Genomic DNA, 10,581 nt, shown 5'->3' with positions numbered 1-10,581 from the left:
CAAACAGCAAGCAATGCAGGTGTAGAAGCACGGTGGCTAGGAAAAACTACCTAGAAAGGCCAGAACCTAGGAAGAAACCTAGAGAGGAACCAGGCTACGAGGAGTGGCCAGTCCTCTTCTGGCTGTGCCGGGTGGAGATTATAACAGAACATGGCCAAGATGTTCAAATGTTCATAGGTGACCAGCAGGGTCAAATAATAATAATCACAGTGGTTGTCGAGGGTGCAACAGGTCAGCACCTCAGGAGTAAATGTCAGTTGGCTTTTCATAGCCGATCATTCAGAGTATCTCTACCGTTCCTGATGCAGTTAAACGAAATATAAATTGTTAGTCATTGGTACGGGTAATGACAAGCACTCACTTACAAATAGTTTCCAGTGGGTTCTCTGTTTTTTATTTAATACAGTTCCACATTCGTTTGGTCATCCAAAGTGTTGTAGTAAAGTAGGTGCCAGCTATGATAATTCAGAAATGCTTTGGTCGATAAAACTGTCATAAACACCTCATTTGGTACACTGGAGTGCCTGACTACAGTAAGTCTTGGTAGTTGTCTGGAAGCCCAAGTTGTCAGTGAATAAATGCAGTACTGTAGTGTGCTCCAGATACAGCATACACAAAGTCCTAAGATAATGTGAGGAAAGATGCGTTTTGAACTTAAAGTCTCTTTCAATGTCTGAACCTTTGGGCCTTGAGGGAGGCGAGAGGCTGTGAGAGAAGAACAGGCTGAATGACGGCTATGACTCATATCCATCTCTGTGAACGAAGCAATGTTGCTGTTGTGACTGAGCCGCTAACATCTCACGCGTGAATTCCTCTTCCTCTCCTTTTGTGAGCCGGGCAAGACATTCCAAAGAGCTGCTAAACCTCAACTTCCTAATTGCTGATATTTGTTTACATGAGAGATACACTTGGTGTGCAGGTAAAGACAGAGGAGAGAAAGGTCTTGTCAAAGCAGCCCATTCAGAGAAGAATGATAACAAACACACTTCTTTCAAATATACCTGCCTCTACTTTATTTTTGTACTGTACAGTATTTCATTATTATCTGAAAGTCACTATTATTTTATGTGACAATAATGGCTTCATCATTTACTACAAGTTGCATAAATAATTTAAATGTAGAAATAAAATATAAATATGCAGTTTATTCTTTGTAGCAGTCCTTCTTTGAGTCTCTAAAGTACAATCAGGCTATACACGGACAACTCTGCTTACATGACAAAATCCCTTCCAGTTGCTATTTCAAACACACAATTGAACAAGAAGCAAACATTGTCAGTACAGTTTAGAACACCAAAACAAGGAAGTATTATGAGAGAATGGCACAACGGAATGTGGACAATAAGCTGAAAGGTTCATAGTACTCTTAATTGAATACAGGTCAGACTGTAGTAGGGATGAGAAAGGGGAATGGGTTTGTCAGCATGGGCAAATTGGGGATCCAGAACCTTTTCCTGTCTGTCTGTCTGTCTGGCTGTCTGTCTGTCTGTCTGTCTGTCTGTCTGTCTGTCTGTCTGTCTGTCTGTCTGTCTGTCTGTCTGTCTGTCTGTCTGTCTGTCTGTCTGTCTGTCTGTCTGTCTGCCTGCCTGCCTGCCTGCCTGCCTGCCTGCCTGTCTGTCTGTCTGTCTGTCTGCCTGCCTGCCTGCCTGCCTGCCTGCCTGCCTGTCTGTCTGTCTGTCTGTCTGTCTGTCTGTCTGTCTGTCTGTCTGTCTGTCTGTGGGATAGCAGCAGCCAATATAAAACAATTCAGATTTAGTTTCAGTCTTTTACCTCATTCCTATCTTTCTTGTCAGTTCTATTCAGAGATTGCACTGTAAAAATGAACTGTCTTAATCATTAAAGAAATTGATTAGTGGCTATTCAAACATTTCCAACGGTAAGTAGAACAACAATTTTAGAAGTGGTACTAACTCATATGCCACTTAATATTTTTAAGAACTGTTAACAAATATTAAGTTATTGAGTAAATATAACTTAATTTATTTGTGTTCTGCTAATCTGAAGATATTGAGACATTACAAGTAATGATTCTTTCATATTTTAAAGTCAATCTAACATTAAACACTACTCAAATTGTTGTTACTTGGTAGGGTAGCCTAGTGGTTAGAGTGTTGTAACCGGAAGGTTGCAAGTTCAAACCCCCGAGCTGACAAGGTACAAATCTGTCGTTCTGCCCCTGAACAGGCAGTTAACCCACTGTTCCTAGGCCATCATTGAAAATAAGAATTTGTTCTTAACTGACTTGCCTGGTTAAATAAAGGTAAAATGAAAATGATGTTTTACATCTTTACTTAAAATAATAAAGTAGTAGACATGGATATTAGAGCAAAAAACACTTGATTTATCTGTGTTTGTGCTGATATAGAATTGTTACGTATTTTTGCAAGTTATGAATACCTAATAATGCCACATGGCTCTGTTTGTATAGGATTGTCGGTAATAAAATAAAAAGTACTTTATGATACAGTACTTTTACACAATGTTGTATGCATGTTTGAAGAAAGAAAAGTATATTTCTAAAATAGTATTAAGCAGTTTTCTGTGCTGTGAAGTGTAACGGATTATGGAAAAAGGTATCAAAACCATCAGGAAAATAGACTTTCAATAATGAGACAAGAAATTGCCACTATCAACAGTCACTCTGATTGACAGAGGCAAATGCAGAATCCTGTCATGCTTAAAACTCTACCTCCAGTTACTGCTAGAGGAATGAGCACTGTGCTCAACAATGGCTGCTAAGGTGGGTTAAAATGACAAATTGTCAAATACATAAAACAATGTTAGACACGACCGCTGAAAATTACTAATCAGAACTACTTACTACGTGCACTTGAAAATGTACGTAGAAGGGACCCAAAATGTTTAGGTTCCTTACAACAAATATTCATGCTAAAATAACTTCCATTTTTATAGTTCAGAATGCATAATACGATTTTGTGTCACATATTTCAGAAAACCCAAAACAGTTAAGTATTTACAACTTAAAAATATAACAATATGGGTGATGATGTCACTTTATTACTTTAAGTATTGAACACAGTATAGTTTGAGTTGGGTGGTTTCCACCCCCCCAAAAAAAGTGTTAGCAGAACTAATTGCTATTTACAGTGTAGGGCTAATAGTCAGAGAAGTGGTGTTTTTTTTCTCTCCCTCACCATCTAGGTTCTCAATGAATAGAATAGGGATACGGCTAGTTGGTTACCAATGCTATTTGCTTCTAACAAATAGTCTCCATTCAGGGTGTAGATGAGTATAGAATGCTGTGCCTCAAGGTAACAACAGGCACAATTGCTGGAGCCTCCTCTACACATGAGGATCTTTGTGTGTGTCTGTGTGGTTTCAGCAAACAGGAACTAGCCATGTTAGAGGAAATGGCTTTTCATGACTCAAATCTTAAACACAGGAATGGGCTCATTTAGTCATTAAGACGGGTCACTGGAATGCTCAGTCACCTGTTTGACCGCAGGCACCCTGGTCTTGGAGTGCTGACACAACCATTCCCCACCCCTCTCTCTCCCCCTATCTCTTTCACCATCACGGGCCACTAGGGCCACTGGGCCAGGGGCCTTAACTGACAGCTCCTATACGGCTGCTATAGAGTAAGGAGGACCCTGGGGGGGCTCCTGGTGAGTGCGGTGCTCCCCGGGCTGTCAGGAGGCTGCGTGGTCTGGGGTCGAGGCCAGGGCCTGTCAGCAGCCCACCTTCATAGCCAGGACGCCCCAGGGCTGCCACAGGCTGCTCAGTACAGAACACCCAGCCATAGAGGCGCTAGAGCACAGTTAGAGCACAGACACACTTTTCAACCCTATAGGCCTATCAGGCAATGTAGCCTGCCCGGTGGATGTTTTGACAGGTGGGGTTTGAGTTTAGGTTCACCTCTTGCTGTGGCGAAGGTGGATACTCTTAGTGTCTGAGTCAGCTATGAACCGGAACATGTATAATACTGTACACTCCCATCCTAGCAGTGTTCCACCTTTCCTGACCAGTCACATGGCCTTCCCTGGCATTCTGTCGACTCATTTGGTCATGCAAATCAAAAGTTCTGAAATATTTTGTAAAATAGGCTGCAAAATCTATAGTGCCTCTCTGGTGAGAAAGACTTGTGTCAAATCAGTCCAACAAACAGCTTTACAAATCCTTTTATTTGTTGAAAAGGCTCTTCTTCTCCCTCTTCCAGTGAAGGAGCCGTGTTGGGTGTGTGTAACATGTGCGTGTGTACTGCTTTGGTCTCTGTCCGTGTACGAAGGAAGGAAGAGCATCCTCAGTATGAATTGCTGACCAGTGTCGGTGTGTTGCTTTTGTTCCGACTCCCAGGCAGCCGGGTGCGTTTCTTGTCGCGTCTGGGCTTGGCCTCTGAGGAGCTCTCCTTGGCCTCTGACTGGTTGTGGTGGCGGCTATAGCGTTTGCACTTGCAGGAAGTGACCACGCGGATTTTGTAAGCCCGGTAGTTGCCGTTGGGGCACTGCAGCTGCACCCGCTGTGTTCGGGAGTGGGCCGGGATGCAGCGGTAGTCAGAGGCGCTGCTCCGCCACCATTTGCCGCGCGCGATGGAGTTGGGTAGGAGGTGGGCGGGCATGCATTGACCCGAGCACACCAGCTCCTTGACGGGCTTGGCACTGCGGCAGGAGCCGTCAGTGATGTAACGGGTGGAGCGCAGCTCCCTGCAGCTCAGCTCCGAGGCACCTGGGGTGAAGAGGAGGAAATGAGGTTTACACACTCTGTGGCATCGCTCCAAATCAAACACTTTGAAGACGATACGACTCGAGGGAAATCTTCCATTTAACTATTCAAGAGCAGAGAGCTATACAGTTGTGTCTCCGTGTGCTGAATATGTCAAAAATGTGCCTGTGTCAAAAACGCATGGTTCAATTGTTCATATACTGTTATTCGTTTATTCTAAGAATTTGGTTAGTTTGCGTGCGTGGAGCTGGGCTGGGAAATGGAATATGAGGCAGATTTTAAATAATCTAAAATGTTCATAAACTCTTCCTTCTGTTTCACCATTCAGCTATTTTTAATCTCAACAGAGTGCCCTTTTTTTTAAATTATTGAACATGTACAAATCCAATTCAAAATGAATACTGTCAGATTTGTTTGGTGGAAGGGCTCAGTATAAGGTGGGAAATGAGTTAAACTCAACACTAACGTTGATGCATGATCTGATGATGACTGTTGCCTGAAAATAAGGTTGGATGTGGAATTACAGCTGGCAGCAATCAGCTGATAGCAAACCCAGAACAGAGTGCTATTAAACAGCTCAATCAAACATAATGGAGATTTAAGTCGGAACCAAAGCTGCCATACACAATGCAGGCCCTCCGTAAAGGATGTGAAGATTGGAAACAGTCTAAATGCTTGCTGTACAAGTATTTTAATTCCAAAACGAACAATTTGACAATTGGAAAAAAGCTAAACTAAGAGAGTATATTCAGTGCATGACTGGTAATTCAATATTTTGGCCATGGCCTTTTCTCAACAGCCTTATGCATTAGTTATTGTTCTCTCTCTTTACAAGTGGCGTGCAGAATATCAGAGGACATGTCGGTAAGGAAACTATACACTCCGAGAGGGATCTGTTTTTCTTTTGTAGTTTTTCCTTTTGCGAAAAGGAGAACAAAGGATTTATGGAAGGATGACTTCCTTTGCTTCATTCAGAGAACCTGATCTGGTGTTTTTGTGTCTCGGCTGCTCGGGAGGCCACAGCACAAGTGCTCTGCTCTGGTCTCAGGTCTCTCTCAGAGTACCGACTGCTGAGCACAGGGACCAGGGAGTGACTGGAGGGGCAGTCAGACAGACCCTCTCTGCCTCCATGACCCTGATCTGGTGTTTTTGTGTCTCGGCTGCTCGGGAGGCCACAGCACAAGTGCTCTGCTCTGGTCTCAGGTCTCTCTCAGAGTACCGACTGCTGAGCACAGGGACCAGGGAGTGACTGGAGGGGCAGCCAGACAGACCCTCTCTGCCTCCATGACCCCACTGGGACCATGGAAAGAGTCACGGGAAGATATGGTCCTCCCAGAGGGAGGCAGATATGAGGAAGACCCTTATCACATATGATATGACTCATTAGATCAGGGGTGCTCAAACTTTTGGGCTTAGTGGGCTGAATATAATCTGTGGTGGGCAGCGGACTGAACAAATAGACATGATCTATTTAGAAATACAAAAGGTAAACAATAACTTTTTACTAAGCAATCATACAATCACACTTCAAACATTCATCAAGTTGTAGCCATTTAACAACACATTCTGATAACCAGTTTTAAATATGTGGTTGTTTTTTTTAGCATTGTGGCAAACAAGTTTCCATCTTCATAAGGCGAATCACTTGAATATGTTTCAAATGACTACTGAATAGATGATTGTTTCACTCTCTCTCTCTCTCTCTCTCTCTCTCTCTCTCTCTCTCTCTCTCTCTCTCTCTCTCTCTCTCTCTCTCTCTCTCTCTCTCTCTCTCTCTCCCGATGGATATTGCTCAGTATAAGAAGAGATTTAGAAATGTGCATTTTCTTCCAAACCCACTCTGAAGCTGTTTGTTGTTTAAGAGGTTTTCAAGTATTATGTCAAATGTATCTCATTGTTCATTACAGTAATTTAGATCCCCGGGGGGCAAGGTTTGTCATTTATACTCTACGTACAGTCTCTATTAGATTTGAAATGATGAGACTGGGAGAAACTGGGACAGAATAACATTGTGCATCTTGAATCCATGAGAGGCTATTCAGAGATATTTCCTCTGTACAAATCAGCATGACTACAGCATATCCTTTACTGGCTACAGGTGGGAGTCATTCTCCAGCACCGTGTTGAATTTAACCAGCAATTTCTAAATACCCTGAAGAAATCCCATAAGAACAGAAACCCTGGCGTTTTCTTTTTGAACACATGTTGTTGCGATTAAATAGCTATGGCATAGGCAGACCTTGACTAATTGTATGAAAGAGAGGAAAATAGCATGGAGGATAGAGTGAAAACCATGATCTTTTGTAATTCCACCTCTTCCGATTGTGTGAGGAGAAAACCACAGGCATATAAATGAACATGTTGCTCTCTCAGCCTTTGCGTTGCATTCATTTAACCGCAACACTGTTTCCCCCATTCAACAGTACAGCTGTTCCAGTCTAAACACCATTGTCAAGCATCAACAGGGAAAGCGGCAATTAAAAATGGCCACTGGAGTTTCTTAAGCTTTATCCATGATTTGATATTGACTAATCTATATAGAAAAGTAGCACTTTTCGGCACTTTTAGGAATGAAATGAAAAATGATTGGGATGTTCTGGGTGGTCTTTGGAGGGTTTCTTTGACATAATGATCCACATAAGCCACACAGGTGAGGTATCATTCCCCGGGTTATAGAGTGACCATACATTGAAAATTTAATCGATACCTTGCATGTTTTAAGATTAAAAGGACGTGTGTGGTCTTACAAATGGACGGAAACGAATTAACTCGTGCGTAAAGGACGACAAACTATGCTGGGAAATGACATGTGTGGTGAGTGTGCGTTTTTTGAACAGTTCAGACTGTCCAAAAGCTATGTGCTTGAGAACATAACGTCAATCTAACATGACACATTAATAGATACTGTTAAAACGCCTCGGTTAACCTTAAATTGAAAGCGCTCTTTTTTCACCAAGTGATTGCTCATATTTCGCACGAGTACAGTACAGCTGTTCATAGATCTCCATGAGATATTAGCACCATCCCGAGCTGTTTATTTTAAACGTTTAGATTTTATACAAGTACCACTTATTCAAACAAAGTGTTACAGTAAAATTCAAATGAAATATTATTAGATTGATTAAACAATATGAAATTATTCAATGAAATTGATTAAAGATTATCCATACAGTTTCATCCTTTCTGAAGACCAACCTCACATTGTACGGATGGTTTACATTTTTTACAAGTAATGCGAGTTATGATTACAAGTAGTCCTAATCATAATGCGCCCCGAATATGGACATGTAATCCTCTAGTCATAATATCTATGCAGGCTACCAGATAACGTTCAAAAATAAATACTCACTATAAGAGGCTCTGTTTGCTGATGATCTTCTTCCCCCGTGTTTTGGTCGATTCATTGTATTACTGTTATTATTAGAAGCCTGTAGTATTGGTTGCTCGGGAGGCTGTGCGTTCTCAGTATATTCTGGTATTATTTCTGTAGCATCGTTTTTTAGTACCCTCCATCCTTGCACGACCGTACAACATCCCTGTAGCAGCAGCAGCCCCGTGCTGGAGACGAGGAGCGCGAGAGACACCTGCATGCTTATCGATCCGCGGTAGAGCGGGTGAAAAACGTCGGGTAAGATGCGCTCTGTAACAACTTCACCAATTCCACCCATACAAGAGACGTTGACGCTATTTAAATACCCAAGCTTTCGTCAAAACTGACAATTAAGAGCATACACAAAGTGGGAGGGGTCCAGACCCAGTCAAATTCATTTATTTAAAAAAATGGTGGGGAGGTGCAATGGGCGCTCGCAAGGAGAGGTGCGCACGGGTTTGGGTACGTTGGTTTTAGGGAGATAGCGCATCCACCTCCGTCTCTGGTCTCTTTGAGTTCCTGTAACGCAGCTTTTTTTCCTTCGTGATTAACGCACTATGTGTCTCAAAAGTATTCAAGTTGTTTTTAAGTGTTCTGTTTGGAAAGTGATGCAGGGCGCAGTCGGGAAGGCGATAGAGTGACGTTCCATGGCTAGGCTGCTTCCCTCTCCATCATAGACAACTTTTGATAGCTCGCGCAATTTTGTTTAAACAATTATAAGTAAAACATAATCATTAAAAAAACATGAATAATAGGGTAAGAAATAATAGCAAAATTGTGAAATGCGTACATTTTGACAGGTCGCAGCAGTCTATTTGTAATATTACTCCTTTGTTTTATTACATGTATTTTGTTGTTTATTGTAGGCTCGTGCATCTACTTTGGAATTCGTGTACACTATTGACCAAACATTTATTGCACAGTCATAGACCTCTTGAAAAAGGATCTAGAAATGTAACGCCATTCTTCTTCAGACAACTCATAACACATTATCACCATTTTCTTCCTGATTCTTTGATCCACTGAAAATGACAGGTCCCATCCTGTATCTAGTGTCTGGTGCTCTGGTTTTAATAAAATGATTTGGACGGAAAAGAGGGTTCCAGCAAACTCTTGGCATCCTTGAAATCACCGTCTTTCGATTGGAAGTGCTGATAGATGGAGGCTCCATTGTACAAATGCTGCCCTCTTGAGGGATAATAAACAAATAAACTGTTCAGTGGAAATAGATAGGATTTTGACGGGGCTCTGATCAACATGACATGTTCTCCTATTGGAGTTATTTTGAGGAGGATGCAGCGGACGTGCCCAGTGCGCTGCATGAACACACTCACATTCTGGAAAAAATAGTACTGTTCATGATACATTGTTACCTGTCATTCATTTTGGGAACTGAGCTTTGGTCGTAATGAGATGTTTGATGGTTTCCTTCTACCTTTAGGCGTATTCCCACTGGGCACAGACATCAATTCAATGTCTATTCCAAGTTAGTTAGTTCGACATGATTTAATTGAAGTGACTTGGAAACAACGTTGATTCAACCAGTGTGTGCCCAGTCAGTTGAAACCTAACACCAGAGTTGAAATTTATGGAGCAAGCCAACAGGCTTCAAAACCATGCCAATAATAATCAAGGATAAGGATGATTTAATTATGTTGCAATGTTCCTTTCTCTATTTCAGCCACCCCAGGAGCCACAATAAACAACCAGCCTAGAACCTGTCACAAAGAGAGATCAACCTGCTTTGCTTGTGGGCTCCTGGCTTTGACACAGTGGGTTAGTGGACTGGACACAGCTCTCCCTATAAGACTCCGTCTGTGTTTCTCCATGTCTGTGCTCCTGTCATCCCCCTGGTAGAGAATGGTCCCGTGTCCACCACAGCGCCAGCTCTGATTACTACCTTCCCTCCCTGTCGCTCACAGTCCTCCTGTTTTTGGTTTTCTGAATAGAGCACCCGGGCTCCAGCACTTTTTTTACTGCTTCATCATAATAACAGTCAAGGCCCTGAATAACAATCAGATGCTCTCCAGATTGTGTAAGGGCCGCCAGCAGCGTAAAGGGATGGTTGGACATTTAATTTTATAGGAGATGAACAAACACAATGTCTGAGCCACATAAACAAAGCATTTAGCTCCTCGGGATTGGAGGACTGGGAGTTGGGAAACAGTGATTCATCTGACGAGGATGCTAACTACTTGAACACACAGGTTTGAAATAGATGTTGATTTCAGATGGGGTATACTGTTGGGTGACAATGATGGTAAATAGTATGTGAAATGGTAAAATGGTCTGTTTTGCAATTATGCTTGCCCAAATTCTGAATTGTTGACACATTTCGTTATTGTTTAATAAGTCAGTCAATAATGTGTTGTCTGTAGTTATGCAGAGTATCAACAGAATGCTTCAGATGTCTGGTATCTCCCCCTAAATACACAGTGTATACACTCTGTATACCCCCTGCTTACATAGTATGCGTTTTATTTGTAGACAGGGTCATATAGAGTGTAACCTGGAAAAGATACAATTCATGC

General features: G+C 42.1%; 1 protein-coding gene across 1 annotated transcript; it reads right to left on the bottom strand.

Annotated features, from left to right (window-relative positions):
- Positions 1 to 996: 996 nt before the first annotated feature.
- LOC115106456 (sclerostin-like) lies at positions 997 to 8,477 on the bottom strand. The gene is made up of 2 exons (XM_029629221.2): positions 8,030 to 8,477; positions 997 to 4,683 (listed from the first exon to the last, which is right to left on the bottom strand). Exons 1-2 carry the CDS (start codon positions 8,346 to 8,348, stop codon positions 4,262 to 4,264), a joined length of 741 nt encoding a protein of 246 aa, XP_029485081.1. The 5' UTR covers positions 8,349 to 8,477; the 3' UTR covers positions 997 to 4,261.
- Between the last annotated feature and the right edge of the window lie 2,104 nt (positions 8,478 to 10,581).

This window comes from Oncorhynchus nerka, linkage group LG23 (genome assembly GCF_034236695.1).
Source record: "Oncorhynchus nerka isolate Pitt River linkage group LG23, Oner_Uvic_2.0, whole genome shotgun sequence".
NCBI classification, from domain to species: Eukaryota; Metazoa; Chordata; class Actinopteri; order Salmoniformes; family Salmonidae; genus Oncorhynchus; species Oncorhynchus nerka.
Note: the sequence above shows the minus strand (reverse complement) of the source record. Positions and strands in the feature narration are given on the sequence as shown.

Excerpts from the sequence above, each read along its gene's own strand:
- LOC115106456 (XM_029629221.2), bottom strand. The coding sequence starts at position 8,348 with ATGGGTGGAATTGGTGAAGTTGTTACAGAGCGCATCTTACCCGACGTT. Across the intron at positions 4,684-8,029 it reads AGCAAACAGAGCCTCTTATA|GTGCCTCGGAGCTGAGCTGC; the intron begins GTGAGTATTTAT and ends TCTTCACCCCAG.